Below are 23,625 nucleotides of genomic sequence, written 5' to 3' on the forward strand. Positions count from 1 at the left end.
TGGAAGTCCGTAGTTAAATTAGGCTTGAAATGACTAAAATAGGAATTTAAGTTTAGAAGTTTGACCGGGGAGTTGAATTTTTGATATCAGAGTCGGAATCCAGTTCCAAAACTTTTCATAGCTCCATTATGTCATTTATGAATTGTGTGCAAAATTTGAGATCAATCGGACTTGATTTGATAGGTTTGGACATCGAATGTGGAAGTTGGAAATTCTAAGTTTCATTAAGCTTGAATTGGAACATGATTCGTGATTTTAGCGTTGTTTTATGTGATTTGATATTTCAAATAAGTTTGTATGATATTTTAGGGCTTGTTGGAATATTTGGTTGAGGTTCCGAGTGCCTCGGGTGAGTTTCGGATGGTTAACGGATCAAAAGTGGACTTAAAAAGCTACTGCAATTTTTCCTCTTCTGTTGGACATTCTAGGCTGTGATCGAGCCCAGAAATCGATCCCAAGTATCAAACCCAGGGTTGACGAGGCTCAGGCTCGAGCTTGTGTATCGAAGGTCCAGCTCGAGGGCCATGATCGAAGGCAAGGCTCGAGGGCCAGGATCAAGACTCAAGATCGAGGGTCACGATCGAAGGCACATGCTCGATGCCATGATCGAGGCCATAACCGAGTCCCAGGGTCGAGGCCATGATCGAGGCCATGACCGAGTCCCAAGATCGATGTCATGATCGAGGCCAGGACCGAAGCCCAGGCTCGGGGGCCACGATCGAGGCCCAATTCCGAAGGCTGCCTGGGCAGTTTATAAAAGAAGGCATTCGTCCCATTTGCCATTTTTGACGAACTTGAGCTTGAGCAGAGGCGACTTTTGATAGATTTTAAAGGGAAAAATATTGGGGTAAGTGATTCTAACTCGGATTTGGTCTACATATACAAGTATATCATTATTTTCACCATAAATTAGTATTTTGAGATTGAAATTTGGGAAATTTTAGAAATCTCATAGAAACGAATTTTTGAGATTTCAGTATCGATTCGGAGTCGGATTTGAGTGAAACTGGTATGGTTGGACTAGTAATTGAATGAGTTGTCGGATTTTGTAACTTTCGCCGGATTTCGAGACGTGGGTCCCACGGACAAATTTTTAATTAATTTCGGGATTTTATTGAAAATGTAGTATTTTCTTATAGAATTGATTCCTATAAATTCCAGTGATTGTATTAAATTATTTTTGGTTAGATTCGAGCCAAACGAAGTTGGATAATCGATGAAAAGGCTTACTAATGGATTAAATTAGAGCAAGACGAGGTAAGTCTCTTGTCTAATCTCGTGAGGAGGAAATTACCCCATAGGTGATTAAATTAAATAATTGTTGCTAATTGTGGGGGCTACGTACGCACGAGGTGACGAGAGTCCGTGCGTAGCTACTATTAATGCTAAAGTCCGAGTAGTTTAGGACTCAAAAGCATGAATTACTTGTGTAAATAGTAATCTTTACTTAATTAAATTATTTGATATATTTATATATATGTTGTGAATCGTTAGATAAAAATATTAAAGGATGAAAATCTCATATGCTTGAATTTTCTGTTTAAATTAATTAATTGTTAAAAGAAATTATTCATTCTCCCGAATTTAACTTGTAATTAATATACTCTATTTTCGGAGATACATAAGAAAATGTCATCCTTTCTTGTGGAGCTGGCTGAACGCCTTGGCAGGATAAATGCATCTATGGATCGTGTCGCACGTCTCTCGGCAGTGTACACGAAATTATGGATCGGGTCGTACGACCTCGGCAGAAATCGTGCTTAATAATAATAATAATTACACGATACTTGGACAGTTTGTTGCAGCTTGTAAACCTATTTGATAAATTGAAAATTTATTAAGATTGAATTGCAGCTTGTAAAGCTATTTGATAAATTGAAAATTTATTGAGATTGAATTGCAACTTGTAAAGCTATTTGATAAATTGGAATTTTTATTGAAATTGAAGGATTAAATTCATAGATTGGAAATTATTGTATTTTAAGGATTTTTATTTTTTCTGCTAGTTGAATAAAATTATTGTTAACTCTGTGAATCATGTTGAGTTGAATAATTATAATTTATTCCATTTATTATTGTTGACCCTTAGTGGGTGTCAAAGTCGGTCATCTCGTCTCTACCACTTCGAGATTAGGCTTGATACTTATTGGGTACACGTTGTTTATGTACGCATACTACACTTGCTGCATATTTTATTGTGCAGGTATATATATTTCTAGCGGCCTTGTGGGCGCAGAGGTGTGGTTAAAACTTGTGGGGACATAGGTGAGCTGCATTCTGTATTATGATCCACAACCAACAGAGTCTCTTTCAAAGTTATTATATTTTTCCTGTCTAATTTGTATTCCGGACATATGTTGTATTTTATTTTAACTTCCTAGTAAATGCTCATGCACTTGTTACACCGGGTTTTGAGAATGGTTGTGAATTATTTAGAAATTTAGTTGCTAAAAGTATTTATCATTTACTCTATGAATTTTATCTTTATTATTTCATTGGAGAAATTTTGATTTCAAAAATACTAAAATGGGTAATTAAACTAAGTATGTATTGTTGGCTTGCCTAACAACGGTGCCCGGCGCAATCACGACCTTTAATGGATTTTGGGTCGTGACAAAACTAATAGATATATTCATGTGAAACAAGTTTGGAAGATGTACAGGTTTCAAAAACCAGATAGGAATTGATTACTCACACTAATTGACCAAAACAAAGAACAGTTGTATAAAACCTTCGCTAATAATGGTGAATTTGGTGCATTGTTAGATTGTCCAAGCAATAAACAATATAGCTTACCCAAAAGGACAAGTAGTGTAAGTCCCTCGAGCCATTAGCACATTTAAGTGCTATGGTGATGCCTGCTTGGAGGCATTTAGAATTTATATTGGGCAATATAGTAAGCTGCCATGTAAAAGTTTTCTATTATCTCATCTTTAATAGAATTTTTCTAGATCTCAGCGATGATAAAATTAACTGTGTGGCTCTGCAGAATACAGAAGGAGAGCAAAAAGTTGCTTTGGTGTCCAGGATGGTAACAACTGTCAAGAACAGTAGAAGACTGAGTAGTGTCTCTAATGTAAGTTTGATGGTGAAGAAATCGGCAAGCAACAACAATTTGGTATTAGCTCTATACTGGTGGATGATGAATTTGGTGTGATGGTTCATGACATGTCTTTTTAAGATATTAGCATTTTAGCTTTTGAAGTTTTAAATCTAAGAAACAGAGTCATCAATCATGCCAAATAATCTTTTATGTACTTTATATCGCTAAGTGCATTATTTATATTCTGTATTTCTATCCAGTTTTTCATTTGGCACCAAGTTTTGTTCTATTTTTATATTACTACATAGTTTATAGTTGAGATTATGCCTCTGAAATATACATGTAACATCTTAAAGCCCGTTTGGACATAAGAAATTTTTTCCTTTTTTCAAATTTTTTTTTGAAAACAATGTTTGGTTATCAAAATCTTACAATTTTTCCAATTTTACTTGAAAATGCATTTTCAAATTTGAAAATCTGGCGAGAACCAGTTTTTCAATTGAAAATAGGAAGGTTACTAGTGTTTAGTTGCAAAATATGTTGAAAAAAAGACATTCAAATATGTTGCAAAAATTATAACCAAACACAACTACATTTTCAATTCAAATTTTAGTGAAATATCAAATTTGAAAAAATAAATTGGGATTCATGTCCAAACGCCTACTTAGAATGTGAACGAGATAAGAATATTTCACCTTGATAGTCTTTCTTCGCGGGCCACACCAATCTAGTTTATAGAAAAGCTCAAGGTTTCGACCTGTGCGCTTATTGCCATAAATTTCTATTTGAGCTTATTTTTGACTTTTAACAGCATATATGTAACGTGTCCTCCAACGTGGAAATGAAACATAAGTAGTTTTCACTTTCTCTTTCTACACGCTTTTCGACCTTTTATTTCTTTATTTTTGCTTCTCTCTTCTCTCTGTGAGTGTGTCATTCTTCTTCCGCTTCTTTTTTGGTCAAATTTATCTTGTGACGTGAAAGTTCCCGCATTACTAAGCAATAGGGAAATTGGCAAATTACTGAGAAAATGATTTTCTGTTTGTTCTGATAGAATTTGAGATCTATTCACACGAACTCAAATTATTATGCATGCAATCAATGAATTATGAAATTGAGGAAGATCGTAGAGAGAAAGAATAGGAATTCTCATTAATATGTTAACTGATTCTAGGAATACCAGTACTAACTAATATAAGCACTTCCGGTATTAGTTAGTGGAGGAGCAGCGTAAAATTACTAAATTACCCCTCACTTAATACACTAAACTATACGTCTCACTGAATACTCCCCTTAAGCTGGTGGGTGAAAGACATCGAACACACCAAGCTTGCATAAGAGAAGTTGATGTTGAGCAGTGGTTGACGAAATATCTAATCCTCATTTTCCGTGTCTGGTGTGGCCTTAGATTTCACTGTCCCTTTCCGCTTCACGCAATATCACGCTCCGAAGCAAGCGGGCTTCGCCGGTAGTAAACTCTTAAATTAGTCGACTCCTGGTTCACACCTAGATCTGCCCGGATAATAGCAAAAGAAAGATCTTAAGGCTCATGAAATATACCATTCCTGATACTCTTCCTCCGTCACCTCTATCTCCAAATCAACTGTTTGATATGTTGAATTTAATATCATTACCAATGATTACAATTCAATCAATATATACTAAAATAAAAAAATAGAATAAATTTCACGTCGACGAGTAAAAAGGGACTACCTAGGATTGAAGAAAACCAGCATCCAGTAAAGCAGAAGAAAGCAACTCGAGTATGAACATTGTATCGCTATGCCCCTCGCTTAGCCCCGGTCTTTGGTTTAGGATGGATCCGGAATGCATTAGCACTGCTTCCTAAGAGCAGTGTTTCTACCAATTTCACAATAGCGGCCTGTCTTGAACACTACTCTCAGCATGTCGTAACAACGAAAGAAAACTCCACATACCGGAAAAGAAATTGACCCACTTGGTCGTTCAGAATAGTGGAATGGAAGGCAGTAAAAGAATTAAATACTCCTTTCTTTTCCAATCGCTGACCACACTAGGTGCTACCGTGGTAGCAAGAGTGTCCAGGCGGTGACAATTGAGAGGTTGTCATTGAGCATTCCTAGTCACATGGAAAAAGAGGTCAAATGACACTCAAACAGCCGGTACGCTTTCCGGCTCAAACGGGCGAGGGCTTATAATTTGCTTGCAATGCCGGTTGTTCACTTTTAGTTAGAAGTAGAAGTAGAGGGCGCCATTTGCCCCACACTTCAGGAAAAGTAGGTCAAAGACAGAAAGATAATACCAGTGACACCTCTAATTTTGCCGAGAGAGTAACCTCATTTTTCACCTTGAATTGATCAAAATATACAGACTTTCTTACTTTTCGTGGAGGATTAGATCCAATGCTGCTAGTCGGTTTAATCATAGAACGTCCAAAAAGCCTGGTTAAATGCACCTTTCGGAGACTTTGATAAAGAATCTCTTCCTTCGGCGAACGGCTGGACGCTTTCTTTGCTTCTTTTAGGGTATTTGGAAATAGATTTAGAAGTTAAAAAAGTTTCGTAGCTTGTGTCGCCTACATAGGGTAGAAAAGACTGATCCCGTACCGTGCTACTGCCTTGACCTAGGATTCTTTTCCTCACATCGGATCATGAACTGAAAAAGGTTATGTTAAAAGAGATGGCTATGAAACTAGTGCAAACAATATGTTGAAATAGTAGATTGTTTACGGTATAGACGCTTATGACCTCCCCCTCTATGCCTTGCGGTAATGATTCCTATGGCATTACGACCTTTACCACAATGATGCATTTCCTTCAATTGGGTGGTTTTTCGTTTTTTATTGGAACTCTACTAAAACTAAAAAAGAAATCAAGTTTGCTTATCTCTCGTTTGTTTTGGGTACAAAATGTCACATGTTCAAATCCTATCATCCCTATCTATTACTGCTCAAAGGAGCAGTAACAAGGGATCAATTGAGATAGCTTCAAATTGGACATAATCTTTGATTTTTATCATGCTATTCTAGTATATGCATACAAAAGCCTTCAAAGTATCTTTTTGATAGGTGCCTCTATTTGTATGGGGAATTCGCTGCTGATATATCTCGCCCAGTGTCCCTCTCCTTCCCCCGCAACCTTCCGACCTGCAGGACCTCTTTTTTGGGGGAAGGATAGTGGGTAGGGATTATCTCTTCGATTAGCTTCTAGCTCGGTAACAAGAGAGAGATTGACCATGATTTCTAACGCTTTTCAAAAACCATTTGACACTCTAGTATCTTCACCCTTGCACCCCCTATGCTACTCTCCTTTGAAGGTGAAACCCGTTTGAAGGCAAGTCATGGTATCCGGGATCGGACATCGAAAGGAAAAATTACCAAACGTCTAGCATTCCCTCACGCTTGGCGCCAATGAGGTTTTTATTTGAGAGAAAAAATAGATCAGATCCGGACGCGGCTATTGCTCCACGGCGATACGGACTCGGCCTGATCTTAGGCCCTGACTCACCCTCCGTGGACGAACCTTGCCTAGTGGTATTTTTATGGGGATTCTATTTATCGATGTAGGATCTCTATTCAAGATCACTGTAGTTCCTTTTTGGGTGGCCCATTGCTAGAACTTCCAACGCTAAGGTGGTTGGTGTGGTAAGGCAAGCAACTCCTCTTTCCAAAGAAGAGTGCTCCCCCGAGCTACTTTATTAATGATGGGAATAACAAAGCAGAAATTTGAAAATGAGCACGAAATGTCAATATATGAATTGTTTCCTCTCTCTTTCTTAGAATTCAACATTTATGATATGCTATGCATCTTGTTTGCCCACTCTTCATTCAGGGTGATTCGAACCTGACACTTGAAAAAGCAACTTTCAAGGTCTTGTCGCTTCGGTGAATTACTTGAGCCCTGATACATTTTCGGTGCCATGGTATCTCGTACACATTCTGACGATTGGTCGAGCGAATAAGTCAACTTCAAAGTGGATTTGTTGTGCGAAGAGTGCATTATGACTCGTGGCCGCCGTTCTTTTTTTAGACATATAGGCTATTACAAATGCATCAAAAAAGACTTTTCGAAACGCGGAATCCTAGAATGGAATCATTGCAGAAGAAAGGTATAACGCTTGGGAACCGGTACAGAGAATGCAGATGAGTGTTTGCTGTCAGCTTTTTTGGTTCGGTAATGGAATCAATAGTTATTGTATCTGTGGTGCGCCCTATCACCCTAAATCTAAGTGATGGAAGCCTCACTGTCTTTGTATGCTTTCGCCTCTCGTTATCATTAAAACTGTGGTTAGAACTTCCAGATTTGGGAGTGTTAACGCCGAGTGTCGCGCGGGCCTTATGTTAACTGGATCTCCTACCTTCACTGTTAATAAGTGGCGGCAAGACTCGAATCATGGACCTCTGCATGCTCTACTATGGTGAATTGTGTGAACTGTCTCATCTAAAAAACTTAGATATCAGAGAGGGAATACTTTGATTTAGTTAATTATGTATTAACAGCTAGTACATCATTGTTGAGTTAGAATACCCACTGATGAGCACATTGAACTATCCATGTGACTGAGAGTAGATAGAAATAATGCTTGTAAGGAGTCCTATTAAAACCAAGAAATATATGCCTACCTTCCATCCACACCAAAATAAATAGAGTTTTACGAAAAAATCAAGAAAAAACGCTCCCCGAAGTACACAAAATACCAGCTGGTACAAAGCAGGCCAATAAGCTTGACATGACAGAAGTTCGAGTCGAACCAGACTAGCAGATAGTGGGCGAATTTAGGAGATGAAATCCTGATTACATTACTGCAGGCTAAATTTTTATTTGAAAGAGCAATCCAGAGAAAAGAATTGTTTAGATAATACCTTTTATCCAAATCTCATCTACTGAAAAAGGGAGCCCCCTTAATCACCTGAAGAGAATTTTAGGCAGAATTGGCATAATTATTACCGTGAGGATTGAGCTTCCAAAAGATACTTTCATTAGCTCCTAGCACAGCATATCTGAATTCACTATAGGGTTAAGAGTGACTTGCTTACACTGCTGAATAACCTTCACTTTAGCGAGCTTGAATGCCCATTCAATTTCTTATCGATTCCCAACCAACTTTGAGAATAAATGACTCCTCCCGAGATAAAAGAAAAGATTGGAAATTTGTCTTTTCAGAGTTATCGCCCCAATAAAAAAATGCGTTCGACCTTGGCTTGGGGGTTGGATCCTAGGCCCAACTAATAATAAACTACAACACCAGGTAATCCCTTGGTTAATAAGTCTGCAAGCTGTTGAGAGGGGGGAACATGGTGAGGAAGAATAAGCCCAGACTTAATTTTTTCTAGCACAAAATGACAAGCAAGATCAATGTGCTTGATGCGCTCATGGAAAATGGGATTGCTAGCAATTTGGATAGCTGCCTTGTTGTCGCAGAACATGGACACAAGCTGAGAGATAGTGAGTCCTAACTCCTGTAACAGACCAACTACCCAAGTAACTTTAGCTACTTTTGCTGTCATGTTCCTGTATTCAGCCTCTGCAGAGCTTCTACTTACAGTGTGCTGCTTTTTAGACTTCCACGAAATGAGAGCTTCCCCTAGTTTGACAACATATCGTGTGACTGACCTCCTTATGTTAGGGCAGGAGGCCCAGTCTGAGTCACACTATGCAGACAAATTGGTGATAGGACCAGCAGGCAGTAACACCCCTAAACTAGGAGAGCCTTTGAGGTATTTTACTACTCTGAAGGTTGCCTCCAAGTGTGATTGTTTAGGCCTCTGCATGAATTAGCTTAAACTCTGAACTGCAAAGCTAATGTCTGGCCTAGTGATGGTGAGGTACATTAGGCTGTGACATCTTTAAGCTCTAAATCATCAATCTTTCCTACACGAACATCATAATCAACAGTGGTCAATTTTTGATTGAGTTCCAAAGGTGTCTTAGCAGGTTTATATCCACTCAAGCCAACTTGAGAAATAAGCTCCAGAGCATACTTTCTCTAGTTAAGCAATATCCCATTTTTTATCTCAGAACTTCAATTCCAAGAAAATATCTCAACTCACCAAGGTCTTTAACTTTAAATTGATTGTGCATGGTCATTTTGGCATCTTCTATCAGTGTCGGATGACTTCCAGTAATCAGCAAATCATCCACATAGATGAGGATGACAACTAAACCATCTCCTTGTCTTTGGTAAATAAAGAGTGATCAAAGGCACTTTGATTATATCCATTCTCTGTCAAAGCTTTAGTAAGCTTGATATTCTATTGTCTGGAGGATTGTTTGAGCCCATATAAAGACTTTAGAAGCTTACAGACTTTGTTCTCCCCCTGTTTGGTAAAGCTTTAGGGCAATTTCATGTAAATTTCTTCATATAAATCACCATGTAAAAAGGCATTATTGACGTCCATTTGATACAAAAGACAACCTTTGGAAGTGGCTATATTGATAACAAGTCTCACTATGACCATTTTGGCCACAAGTGAGAAAGTATCAAGATAATCAACCCCTTCCTTTTGATTGTATCCTTTGGCAACTAAACGAGCCTTGAATCTTTCTACTTCTCCAATTACTTTGTATTTGACTTTGTAGACCCATTTAGATCCAATGACTTGCTTTCCTATAGGTAAATCAATCAGTTTCCAAGTTCCATTGTCTTCAAGTGTTTGTATCTCCTTATGCGTGGCTTCAACCCTTTTGTTATCTTGAACTGCCTCCTTGAAAGAGCTAGGTTCAATGCAAGCTGAAAAAGTCTTCAAATAGGACTGGTATCTTGTCGTTAGAATTCCATAGTATAACCCTTTGGACAAAAGACATAAGCACTGACCAACAGTACTCTTTGTTATCACATAATCTTTTAACCAAATGCAAGGTTTGGAGATTCTTCCTCCTTTTTTGATATCATGGGCTATCTCCTGAACTTGTAGTCGTTGAGTGGAAGGTTCTGGTGGTTGTGGTGACATCTGTAGTGACATTGTTGTGTCACTCAAATTATCTTGTGGAGTGTCTGCTGCTGGTGTCAATGTTTCTGTTGAAACTGCATCAGTTGATGTAGTATTTTGATTCTCATGAGCTTCTGGAAAAGTTTCAAGATGTGTCATTTGTTGCTGAGTATCATCATCATCATCTAGCTGAGATGTCGATTCACCTTGAATATTAAGCTGAGCTAGTTGTGATGGAATTGGTTACACAAACTCTGACTGTTTGGGAAATAATTCAGTAGAATCCAATTCAACATTACTGAATGGGAACACATCCTCCCTAAAGCTAACGTCCCTGCTAACCAGAAAGATCTTTCTTTCCAGATCATAAAGTCTGTAGTCCTTCTGAGTTGTTGAGTACCCCACCAATACACTCATGTTTGCTCTTGGACTAAACTTATCTCCTTTTGGGAGGTTACTAGCATAACATAGATAACCAAATACCCTAAGGTGATCTATGTCATGTGGTTTATTGTATAGGAGTTCATGAGGTGACTTCCCTTTCAATAAAGAAGTGTGTCATTTGTTAAGTAAATACACAGCAGTCTTAACACATACTCCCCAAAACCTGTTAAGAATTGAACTTTGAAATTTCAATGCTCTAGCTACTTCCAGAATATGTCTACACTTCCTCTCTACTACCCCATTCTATTGAGGTGTGTAGGGATATCTACTCTAGTGAACAATTCCTAATGAAGAAAACAGTTCATTGCAAATAGAATTAAAGAACTCAGTACCATTATCAAACTGATGGTAGGCTATAATTGCGTATTTTGGCAATTAATTATACTCTAATTCGCTGCACTTTACTAGTGTTTGAGCTTTAAATGGTATAATTTTGCACTGAGTGTGTATTTTATGCTTTGTAGGAGCAATTTCGAGTTACGATGAGGTTGTGGAGTTAATTTGAGCTATTATGGAGATTTGAAGTCTGAGTAAAAGCCCATGGATTAAGTATGGATCGTAATCAAGGATTAACGGACAATAATGCACTTAGTGAAGAGAAGAGAAGAATGGAGCAGGAAGCCACCCAGGTGCGCGCCGCGCACTGGGCGCGCAAGTGGAGCAAAACACTGCCTAAAGTGCGCGACCATATGCGCGATCACCTGCCCAGGTGCGCGGCCGCGCACGTCCTGTCCGAAAAATTTCCCAAGCCTATTTTTCTAATTTCGGAGGTGACTCCTCTTGACCGATATGAAGCCCAGCTCGTCTAAAAAGAGGGCAGTTGGGATTTTTAGGCATTTTTGACCTAGAGAAGATTGGAGAGACACCAAGGGAGAAGACTCAAGAATTTATCAAGATTTTAATCTATAATCGGTGCAATACGAGAGTTTGTATCAAATCTTTAGAATTGATATTTTCTTTGTTCTTAAACTTAAATAAGATATCCTACTCCATTATTATGGAGTAATTTCTATATGGGTATTGATAGATATAGTGTTTCAATAGATTAGGGATTTGATTCTTGATACTTGCTAGAATTAATTGATGGAGCTTGATTTGTATTGTGGAGTTATTTAGTATTTTGCTTAATTGAAAGAGAAGTTTGATATTAAATTTCTGCACATCTTATGTTGTAGTTTAAATTCACGATTCAAATAGGTAATCGAAGGATCCTCTCGAATTGTTGATTGAACGAGAAAATAGGAAATATTCGTGAGAAATTACCCTTTAGATCATAAACATCACTTTTATTCTTGCCATTTTTTACCATGTTTCAATTGGGTTAATTACTGAAACTAGTGCTTAATCGAAAGAGGAATATTAGCTTCAAATGTAATCTGATAATCGGTTGAATTCGTAAGAAACGATCGTATTATAGAGTGAATTAACTCAAGAATTGGATCCCGAGTCAGTTATCGTGCACCTATCTAGTCAATTACCCCTATTTTCCTCATAAATATTTCTTCGCGCTCACTTGCTCTTTTTAGTGATTAATTATTATTCGCTTGAACTTCAATAGCTAATCGTAGTAATAGATATCCAACCAAGTGTTAATTTTCCTGGATAGTAATCAACTGGAGATTATTCAAACATTGTTTAATGCCAATCCCTATGGAGACAATAATTAATCTATAATATCTTTGACTAGCGAGCACAATTTAAGTGTGCCGCTCGTCAAATTTTGGCGTCATTGTGGGGGATTAGAAATCGATAGTGTTAAAAATAATTTCTCACTTGCGCGCATGGTACAAATTTTGATTTCTCTGGTGTATGAATCGATCCTCTTCAAGGAAAGTGATACCATACGAACTAGAGTTGGAAAAACACGTGCGACGTCTGAGAGAGGAAAGAGAATTAATAGAAAATATTTTGGGACAAACTTCAACTCCAGTTATCATGGAAAATAAGGACAATGAAGGAGTAGACTTAGCTGCAAGGGAGGCAGCACAATAAGAAGCTACACGGAGGATTGCTGACGAAACAGTCGAACTAAATAGGGGCCGAAGGTTCAATCTTAACTTACCTTTGGTCGAAGACTAGTTTGAGAATGCAGTACCCCGGTCGGGAAGATCATTGGGTGACTATGTTAGGCCTGTATATAATCAAGGAATGCCAAGTGTCAGACCTCCACCCATAGTAGAAAACAACTTCGAATTGAAGTAAGGTTTAATTCAAACTATCCAAAATAATTGCACTTTTAGAAGGAAGACGAACGAAGATCCTAATACTCACTTGATGGACTTCGACGATATCATGAACACCTTCCAATACAATGGAGTATCAAATGATGTTGTCTACTTAATTGCATTTCCTTTTTCACTGAAGGACGACACGAAGCAATGGCTTCGCATCTTACCCGCAGGTTCTATAAGGACATGTGAAGATATGACCAAGAAGTTTCTTGACAAAGACTTTTCGGCTGCAAAAACAGGAAAGATCAGAAGGGAAATTCATAATTTCTGCCAGAAGGAGACAGAAACGGTTTTTGGAGCTTGGGAACGATTCAAGGAGATAGTCAAGAAGTGTCGGCACAATGGAATTGATTTGTGGATGCAACTCGAGGATTTTTGGGATGGATTGACATCGTCCTCGCGACAAACTCTGAATACTGCATGTGGAGGTCTAATAATGAAGAAAACGCCAGAGGAGGTTGTCTTAATCCTTGATGAATTATATGATGATGCTAACCAGTGGCCGGCTGAGACTAATGACAGAATAAAATCAGTTGGGGTTCACCAGGTGGACTCTAACACATCTATGCAAGCCCAGCTAAACACCATGGCTAATATGATAAGAACTTGACATTAGTTAAGGTATAAAGTGAGCCGCAAATAGCATGTGACTTCTGTGGATTGGGACACCCTATACGCAAGTGTCGAACATCAGATGAGGAAGTCAACGTAGTGGGAAACTTTAATAGAGGAAACTACCAAGGTGGAAACCACTATAATGCTATGGGTCAAAGACATCAGGGTTTTTCGTGGAGTTCACCTAGCGGAAGCCTGAATTCATGGCAGCAAGACAATCCTTCACCTCAGGGTCAAGAACCGCCAGGTTTCCAAAATCATCAGAGGCAGCAATACCAGACACAATAGCCAAATCAGTCTAGTATGGAAGATCTCATGAAGGCATTCATCAACAAATCAGAAGAAAATTTTGAGACTCAAGGAACTGCCATCCAGAATTTAGAAAGACAATCGGGACAAATTGGAAATATGTTATCTGGGAGGACTCCTGGAACTTTTCCCTCTGACACTGAAAAGAACCCAAAAGAAACAATCAAAGTTGTATCTCTAAGAAGTGGCAAAATATTGGCTGATCCAACGGTAAAAGCTAGACCCGAGATAATGAGTAAGAAGGCGGAGACATCAGTAGAAAAAGAAAGTGAAGATCAGAAAGGCTAGAGTAGTGGGTTACGAAGGGAGATTGAAGAAAGTAGACATATGCCAGCTCTGCCATTTCCCCAAAAGATGAAGCGGGAAAAACATGACAAATATTTTGGGCGATTCTTGGAAATGCTCAAGCAACTCTATGTGAACATTCCTTTCATGGAGGTACTCACTCAGATGCCTGCTTATGCAAAGTTCTTGAAGGAAATCTTATCTAGCAAGAGAAAACTGAAAGAGACAACCATAGTCAAGTTGAATGCCCACTGCAATGCCATATTACAAAATACAATTCCCCAAAAGTGTGGGGACCCAGGAAGCTTTACCATACCATGCTCGTTGGGAGTGGAAAATTCGATAAGTCCCTCTGCGATTCTGGTGCGTCAATAAATCTAGTGCCTCTATCTGTATTTAGAAAACTAGAAGGTACAGAGGAGCGAAAGCTGGTGGAACTACTGAAGAAGCACAAGAAGGCCATTTGCTGGAGTATATATGATATTCAAGGAATCATTCCAGCAATTTGCATGCACAAAATCTTGTTGGAAGAAAATAGCAAACCAGTCTTCCGCCCCAACGCAAGCTGAACAAAAATTTGGAGAAGGTAGTGCACAAAGAGATCATCAAATTGTTAGATGCGGGAGTGATTTTCCCCATCTCTGACAGCCAGTAGATTAGTCCAGTACAAGTTGTACCTAAGAAGGGCGGCATGACGGTGGTGAGAAATGAAGATAATGAATTGATTCCCATAAGAACAGTCACAGGGTGGAGAATGTGCATTGATTATAGAAGGCTGAATGATGCAACAAGGAAGGACCACTTTCCACTCCCCTTTATTGATCAAATGCTAAAGAAAGTGGCTAGACATGGTTGCTACTGCTTCTTGGATGGGTACTCAGGCTATAATCAGATACCCATTGCCCCAAAAGATGTTGAGAAGACTACATTCACATGCCCGTCAGGTATTTTTGCTTACAGGAGAATGTCATTTGGGTTGTGTAATGCACCTGCCACTTTTCAAAGTTGCATGATGTCTATATTCCCCGACTTAAATGGGAAGTGTCTTGAAGCATTCATGGATGATTTTACCCTTTTTGGTGATGACTTTGAAGACTGCTTGAAGAACTTAGAGCTCGTGCTTGAATGTTGTGAAACCACGCCCTTAGTCCTTAACTGGGAAAAGTGTCACTTCATGGTAAAAAGGGGAATTGTCTTGGGCCACAAAGTAACTGCGCAGGGAATTAAAGTTGATAGAGCCAAGGTGGACGTAATTGTTAGACTCCCTCCACCAACTTCTGTGAAGGGGATAAGGAGTTTTTTGGGACATGCGGGATTCTATAGGAGGTTCATCAAAAACTTCTCCAGCATTACCAAATCGTTAGCTGCATTTCTAACAAAGTATGCCAAGTTTGTTTTCAATGTGGAATGCTTATGAACATTCGAATTGATAAAGGAAAAGCTGGTAAGTGCCCCTATTATGGTGACACCTGATTGGAGCCAGCCATTTAAGATAATGTATGATGCTAGTGATGTAACTGTGGGGGCAATTCTGGGGCAAGGAAAAGATACGATGTTTAGGCCGATTTACTATGCCAGCAGAACGTTGAATGAAGCTCAAGTCAACTATTCCACTACTGAGAAAGAGTTCTTTGTTGTAATCTTTGCTTTTGACAAGTTCCGATCATACATAGTGGGGAGCAAAGTGATCGTTCACATGGATCACTTAGCCTTGAAATATTTGTTGAATAAGAAGGAATCCAAGTCGCGTCTGATGCGGTGGGTGTTGTTGCTCCAAGAGTTAGACTTAGTGATCAAAGACGGGAAAGGCACAGAAAATCAAGCCGCCAATCATCTATCTCGACTTGAGAAACCTCCAGTTGAAACAGTCGACGTAAGGGAAGAGTTCCCTGATGAGCAGATTTTCTCCATTGATGCAGTCTCCGAAAGGCCACCTTGGTATGCTGATATAGCCAATTCTTTAGCCAGCGGATGGTTACCTCGTGACTCTCTCATGATCAAAGAAGGAAGCTTCAAGGTGAGGTAAAAGTTATTTTTGGAATGATCCTCTCTTATTTAAACTGTGTGCAAATGGGGTGATTCGAAGGTGTGTACCTGAAGGAGAAATGGGAAGCATTCTTTCTCATTGCCACGATGGAGCAGCCGGAGGATGCTAGGGTAGAAATTGCACTGCAGCAAAGGTCATTGAAACCGATTTCTACTAGCCTATGTTGTACAAAGACGCTAAGGCGTATGTAGCTGCATGTGACAAATGTCAAAGGATAGGTAACATCAGCAAGAGGGATGAGATGCCACTACACTCCATTCTTGTATGTGAAATTTTTGATGTTTGGGGCACTGACTTCATGGGTCCGTTTCCATTGTCTTTTTCATATGAGTATATTCTAGTAGATGTTGATTACGTCTCTAAATGGGTCGAAGTAATTCCTACTAGGACCAATGGTGCTCGGGTAGTGTGTGAGTTCCTACGAAAAAGCATATTTACCCGATATGGGACACCTCGAGTAATTGTCAGTAACAATGGGTCACACTTTATGAACAGATAATTTTCTGCACTACTTTCCAAGTATGGGGTTACACACAAAATAGGAAGCCCATACCATGCCCAAACTAGTGGGCAATTTGAAGTGGCTAACCATGAAATAAAATAATTTTTTGAAAAGGCGATTAGTGCTTCTCGTAAGGATTGGTCTGTAAAAGTGGAAGAAGCTTTATTGGCATATAGAATCGCATTCAAAATAACCATAGGGACCTCACCATTCAAATTAGTCTATGGAAAATCGTGTCATCTACCTGTTGAAATAGAACATAAAGCTTACTAGGCTATTAAGATGCTTAATCTCGATCTTAGTCTTGCAAACAAACACAGGTTGGCGCAGATGAACGGATTAGAGGAGTTTAGACTGGACGCGTATGAAAATGCGCGTATCTTTAAAGAAAATACCAAGAGATGGCATGATCGTCTGACTAAGCCAAGGGAATTTCAGGAAGGATACAAAGTCTTACTATACAATAGTAGACTTAGATTATTCCCCGAAAAATTCAAATCAAGATGGACAGGTCTGTATGTGGTGAAACATGTCTCACCGTACGACGCCGTTGAAATTCAGGATGAAAAGGGGAATGAAGGCTTTAAGGTGAACGCGCACAGGTTAAAATAGTACGTTGTTGGAGGATTTGACAAGCAATCCTCTAGCATCATGATCAATTGAGCCTAAATGATGTAGTCAAGCTGACAACTATTACTTAGAATTACTTCTAAATCTTCTATTGGTTAGATTTTTCACTTTTATTTATAGTGTAGAATAGTTAGAAATTAGTGTATATTATGATGTGGTAGGTGCAGGAAGGTACATGTCGCGGAAGGTAGGAATTAAGGTGTCTGAAAGTCCTCTTTTAAGTGTATCTCTGTGCGACCGCGCACATGGGGCGCACCTCGCGCATTTGGTCATGCAGCAGGCAACATTATACGAAGCAGGACGTGCGTGGACGCGCATCTGATGGGGTTACCGCACACTTGGTCGCATAATTTCATCAGTGTACTGCCTCAAGTGTGCGGCTATCCACCAACCGCGCACCTACCGCGCATCAGGTAAGTTATTTTTTCCCTTTTCATTTTAATCTCGGACAACCCCTGCTAAAAACCCCCAATCCTAAAAATCCCTCTTTCTCTCCCCTACACAATTCAACCTTAAATCGATCCCCCCTTCTCTCATCCCCTCTTTGCAAGACAACAACAACACACTACCCCCATCCCCTCTTTGCAAGACAACAACAACACACCACCCCCATCCTCTTCTCCCTTCACCCAACCTCACGTGTTTTCTCTCCCAAATCCCTTCAGGTAAGTGATATGCTTTCTCTCTCTCTCTCTTCCCCTAGTTATGGTTTTTTATTTTGCTTGTGTTGTAGCAGATTTTTGTTTTATTTTTTTGTTGTTTTTTTCCTCTCCTTTTATGCTCCTTATCTTGTGGTGTGGAAGGTCGAGTTTCACCATGGAGACTGACCATATAGTGGTTGGGCGTGACATTGGTGTATCCTTAGTCTAATTAGGGATGAATTTGAGTTGTGGGGGTTAGGATGAACTGTGCATGTTATGTGTTTGTGAAATTGCCTTAATGAGATTGTGTGTAATGTTGTGACCAAGTGTAAGGGTGAAGTCTGAGTAGCCTCTCTTGGTTCTCCATGTGATTAATTAGCTAATAGTTTGTGGTATGTTGCATGTACTATGGCGCCACCCAAGAAACAAAAAAACATAAGTGCCTCCACAAGTGGTCATGCAGGCACATCCCGTCATGACCTTCGGCATTAGCTCGCCCGTATGATCAGAATAACTTTGTCTCTTGGGAAGCCCAGGAACGATTCCAACACAAGGCTAGCAAGAAGCCCATACCAGAGAGGGGAATTAATATTGGGTCCCTCCAGAATGACTGTCCCCGCGTATATCATGAATTGGTCAGGCGCGGCTTGGGGATATTCTTTGAAGAACCTGACGAGGCGGACATAATGGTTGTTCGGGAATTTTATGCAAACTGCCCGGAACATGATGCATATGTCTGCACAGTCAGTAAGAAGAGAGTAGACTTCTCCAAAGAGGCTATCTGAAGGGCCTATCATTTGTCAGAATTCATGGAAGATCCGGATACAGTTGACTACTACGCCACGCACAGTAGAGAGCCATACATGTGGTGCTTGTTCTTCGCAACCATTTGTGTACTAGGAAAGGAGGTAGTGTGGATAAAGGAGGGGCAAAAATTTCACTCGGTTTCGCTGACCTTTGAAGGGAAGTGATGGCTCTACATTATCAATAACCGCATGTTGCCTTCAGGAAACACCACTGAGGTGAATGGTCCGCGGGCGACTCTCATTTGGTGCTTTGTCAATGGCCACGATTTTGATGTGGCTCATATCCTTCATGCAGAGATGTTAATTTGCTATCTTGTGTAGAGTTATGGGTTCTTCTTCCCGTCATTAGTCACTTGGTTATGTTGTGGCACGAAAGCCAGAAAATAGGGACTCATATGGAAAAGTGAAGCGTGAACATAAATTTCGGGCTGATAAAGTTATAATAGGGAAGGACCATGTTGAGCCTGCTGAGGCGGTTAGTGAGGACTCTGATGCACCTGACGTGGGCAATGAGGTTCAAGGTGAAGATGCCGCTGCTTCTCCACTGCATGAGCAGGGTGTTGGGCAACTTCAAGTGGCGGATGGGACACAAGAATGGGCGCTAGAGAAGGAGATGGCAGAAATGCGTACCTCAGTCACTGACTTGGGAGCTTGAATAGATGCCCTTTCTACACAGAATGCCAAATTTGAGAAGAAGATCATGGCTTGGCTGCATGCACTTGACCGGTCTTGTCATCTGGACCCCGAAACCGTCTCCGACACGGACTAACTTCATCAGGGGAGTTTTCTTAACCTTTGCATTTTTTGTGTGTCATGGGGACATACCACCATTTAAAGTGTGGGGTGGAGAATATTTGTATGTTGTATATATATGAGCTTTGTTTTTAGTAGTCGTAATTGTTGTTGTTCGTTGTAGTGGTTAGAGATAGAAAATTTTTAATTTTTTTTATTTTTCCCAACGATGGATATCATTCGATGGGTTTCATGAGGGATTAAAGTCGAACGAAAAAAATATTTTCTCTTGTTAGGTAGTGTATTAATCCCTCCTTGATTTGTCTTTGTGTCGCGGTTCTTTTCCAAGAGTTTGTTTTAGGAGTAAGTGCCCTTAACTCTGAATTGAATGAAAGGCAACATATCTGAACTCTATTATTCCTTGAGAATAGTTAGTGCTCTAGTTGTGACGCTTAGGCTCTATTTTTGACTCTCATAGAAGTACCTTAATTTGTATGTTCTTGACTTTGCTTAACTACCTTCCCTATGATGTCTTGATGATTCCGATCCTGAGTGAGTATGTGCCATGTGTGGGTGAGGTTTCGTATTATTCATTGCATTACATGTGATGTCTAGAACTTGCCTTGTGTGTTTGCAAAGAGAAATGGTAGATAAATTCAGTCTTGTGTCCTTGAAATTGTTGTGAACTTTGTAAAAGTTGAAGTGTGGGGTGGTTGGTTTGGCTTTTGAGTGGAACTAATGAAATAAGGAGACAGGTGCGCTAGTTTGAAAAGGTAAAAGGCATTTGAATTGTAAAAAAAAGAAATCTTTGATAGTGGTGACCCTCGATGTAATTGTTCTTAAGGAAATAGGGAGCTAATATAATTTGATGTGAAGGTGGAGTATGGTTTGACATAAGTGTGGAGTTGAATGGTTGAGTATATGTATTGAAAGTGTTTAGGGAGGTGTAGTCACTCTTATATCCACATGTATCCTACCCGTCCCGCAGCCTACATTACAACCAATTAAAGTCTCACTTCATCCTTGACTGAATGAACTCAATTAGTAAAGTAGTACTTTACGTGCAAGCCTATAGTACGTATTTTGTGGCATATGAATGTTATTTTTGATAGTGAGTGAATTCTTTCTATCTTGAGTTCTTAATTGTTCTAAATGTCTTTTATATATGTAATTACTCTCTATGTTTGTGTGAGGGCACTGGATTCACGAAGGAGAGGTAATGCTTGACTTCTATGTTAGAGTAAGTGAGCGGGTTATAGAAAATGCTTGGTGCTTTTGAGTCCAATCTTGAGGTTAATATGTTACAATATTGTGCTTAGTCTGTTTTGAAGAGTCTGGTGTGATGAGACTTGAGAGTTATTGAAAAAGGTCGTGTTTTAAGTGCAGTGTAGTTTGATTGCTCGAGGGAGAGTAATGGTTTAAGTGTGGGATGTTGATGGTAGGCTATAATTGCATATTTTGGCCATTAATTACACTCTAATTCGCTGCACTTTACTAGTGTTTGAGATTTAAATGGTCTTATGTTTCACTGAGTGTGTATTTGATGCTTTGTAGGAGTGATTCCGAGTTATGATGGGCTTGTGGAGCTAATTCGAGCTACTATGGAGCTTTGAAGTATGAGTAAAAGCCCATGGATTAAGTTGGGATCGTAATCAAGGATTAACGGACAATAATGCACTTAGCGAAGAGAAGAGAAGAATGGAGCAGGAAGCCACCCAGGTGCGCGACAGCGCACTGGGCGTGCAAGTGGAGCAGAACATTGCCCAAAGTGCGCGGCCATATGCGCGATCACCTGCCCAGGTGCGCGGCTACGCACGTCCTGTCCGGAAAACATTCCAAGCCTATTTTTGTAATTTCGGAGGCAACTCCTCTTGACCTATATGAAGCCCAGCTCGTCTAAAAAGAGGGCAGCTGGGATTTTTAGGCATTTTTTGACCTAGAGAAGATTGGAGAGCCACCAAGGGAGAAGACTCAAGAATTCATCAAGATTTCAATATACAATTTGTGCAATACAAGAGTTTGTATCAAATCTTTAGAATTGATATTTTCTTTATTCATAAACTTAATTGAGATATCATACTCCATTGTTATGGAGTAATTTCCATTTGGATGTTGATAGATATGGTATTTCAATAGCTTGATTAGGGATTTGATTCTTGATACTTGCTAGAATTAATTGATGGAGCTTGACTGCACATCTTATGCTCTAGTTTAAATTCATGATTCAAATAGGTAATCGAAGGAGCCTCTTGAATTGTTGATTGAACGAGAAAATAGGGAATATTCGTGAGAAATTACCCTTTAGATCATAAACATCATTTTTATTCTTGCAATTATTTACCATGTTTCAATTGGGTTAATTACTAAAACTAGTGTTTAATCGAAAGAGGAATATTAGCTTCAAGTGTAATCTGATAATCGGTTGAATTCGTAAGAATCGGTCATATTATAGAGTGAATTAACTGAAGAATTAGATCCCGAGTCAGTTATAGTGTACCTATCTAGTCAATTACCCTCATTTTCCTCATAAATATTTCTTCGTGCTCACTTGCTCTTTTTAGTGATTAATTGTTATTCCCTTAAACTTCAATACTTAATCGTAGTAATAGATATCCAACCAAGTGTTAATTTTCCTGGATAGTAATCAACTGGAGATTATTCGAATATTGTTTAATTCTAATCCTTATGGAGACGATAATTAATCTATACTATCTTTGACTAGCGAGCACAATTTAAGTGTGTGTTTTGCGCTCGTCACAGACCTCAATGTTTTAACATTCACACCAAATTGATTTTTAACCATTGAAAAGAAATTCTTCAATACAACTATTACTTCACTCTTTGATTGCAACAAGCATACCCCAATTGAACCTACTGTAATCATCCACCACTGTATCAAAGTAGTGTTTCCTGAAATGCGAACAACATTATGACTACTAGATGGAAACTTCAGCCTGCTCTGCTTAGCCAAGGGGAATCCATCATAACTATGTTGTACTCTACTGTCCATTGAGTTTTTCAACCGGTGGATATGCTGCATTGCTTTTATTGAAAGGTGTCCTAGTCTCATGTTCCAAAGAGTTGAGTTATTTGAACTACTGCTGACATTGTTGCACGTGTTGATCTCCTATGTAGAAGGTACAGTCCACGTGATTCCTTATCAATTCCCATCACCTTCCCATTGTAAAGACCCTGCAACACACAGAAGTCAGGGAAGAACATTGCACAGCAGCTCAGTTCCTTGGTCAATTTTGAAACAGACAATAAGTTGAACATAAAGACAGGAACATGTAAAACATCCTTCAAAACTTGATTGTCCAGTATAGAGACACTTCCTGTATGGACTATTTTGCATTTATTCCCTGTTGGTACTTGCACTCCACTATTATTCTGTAAGCTACAATCCTTAATGTCATGCATGATCTCCTTATGAAAAGTAATGTGATGTGAAACACCTGAGTCTAATATCCACTCACAATCAAAGGCATTTGATAACAATGAAGTTATACCTACCATAAGCGAGTGACACTCACATGTGCCTTGTTTTTTTAGAAGACTTAGCAACTGCTTGTATTGATCTTCTGTGAAGAAATTCCCCTGTGTGAGCTGAATGTCTGATGAATTCCCTGACTCAATAGCAACAACATTAGCATAGGATTTGACACCTTGTATCTGCACTTTCTTCTTACTTTTGAAATCCGGGGTACCCTATGATCTTATAACAGTTTTCCTTTAGATGACCTTTGTAGCCTCAAAATTCACAAATCAGCCCTGGTTTCTTTGCCTTGAATTCCTGAGTGAATGTCTAATTTTTTCCAACTAGCATGGTCAAAGGCTCACTATTAGATTCCTTTGTTCCAAGAGTTCATTGGCTTTCTTCTTGTATGACCAAGGCATATGCTTGATTAACTGTCAACACTGGTGTCTTGAGTAACACATGTATCCTCAGATGGCCATAGCTTTCATTTAGGCCAATCACACCCAGGCCCTGCCACTGTAAGAGTCTCAGATTTTTGAACTGTTCAATGAAAGGTTTTGTTTCCTCACAATCACACCCAGGCACTGCCACTAACAAGTCCATTTCATCCCAAAGACCCTTCATCTGGGAGTAGTAAGCAGTGACTAAATCTGTACCTTGATTCAACGATCTTATCATCTTCCACAGTCGATATGTTTGAGTCAAATTTGATTTGTCAAATCGTTCCTTAAAATCATTCCAAACTTTTGCCGCATTTGAGGCATAAATGATGCTAGGTTGCAATTCCACCACCATTGTTTTTCCTTTCTATGACAACAATATAGCATTGCATTTTTCCCATTGATTTGCTAATTCACCGTTGAATGAACCTTTTACACAAGTTCCCTCTATGAATCCTAATTTATTTTTCACCAACAGTGCCGTTCGCATAGCTCGACTCCAAAGACCATAATTT

The 23,625-nt window shown here is 39.3% G+C and overlaps 1 protein-coding gene and 1 non-coding gene across 2 annotated transcripts; one reads left to right on the top strand and one right to left on the bottom strand.

Moving 5' to 3' along the window:
* Positions 1 to 12,866: 12,866 nt before the first annotated feature.
* LOC117276862 (small nucleolar RNA R71) lies at positions 12,867 to 12,973 on the bottom strand. The gene has a single exon (XR_004507120.1). It is a non-coding gene; the product is annotated as a small nucleolar RNA R71 (small nucleolar RNA).
* Positions 12,974 to 15,293: 2,320 nt separating this feature from the next.
* On the top strand, positions 15,294 to 19,115 carry LOC138908244 (uncharacterized). The gene is made up of 4 exons (XM_070198897.1): positions 15,294 to 15,851; positions 15,935 to 16,014; positions 16,704 to 16,971; positions 18,810 to 19,115. Exons 1-4 carry the CDS (start codon positions 15,294 to 15,296, stop codon positions 19,113 to 19,115), a joined length of 1,212 nt encoding a protein of 403 aa, XP_070054998.1.
* The last annotated feature ends 4,510 nt before the right edge of the window (positions 19,116 to 23,625 follow it).

The sequence above is a fragment of the Nicotiana tomentosiformis genome, chromosome 3 (genome assembly GCF_000390325.3).
Source record: "Nicotiana tomentosiformis chromosome 3, ASM39032v3, whole genome shotgun sequence".
Lineage (NCBI taxonomy): Eukaryota > Viridiplantae > Streptophyta > Magnoliopsida > Solanales > Solanaceae > Nicotiana > Nicotiana tomentosiformis.

Bases quoted from the DNA above. Each gene is read 5' to 3' on its own strand.
- LOC138908244 (XM_070198897.1), top strand. From the start codon at position 15,294: ATGGTGACACCTGATTGGAGCCAGCCATTTAAGATAATGTATGATGCT. The intron at 16,015-16,703 runs GTCATTGAAACC...AAACAAACACAG, and splicing joins GAAATTGCACTGCAGCAAAG to GTTGGCGCAGATGAACGGAT. The intron at 16,972-18,809 runs GTGAACGCGCAC...TCCCGTCATTAG, and splicing joins AGGGGAATGAAGGCTTTAAG to TCACTTGGTTATGTTGTGGC.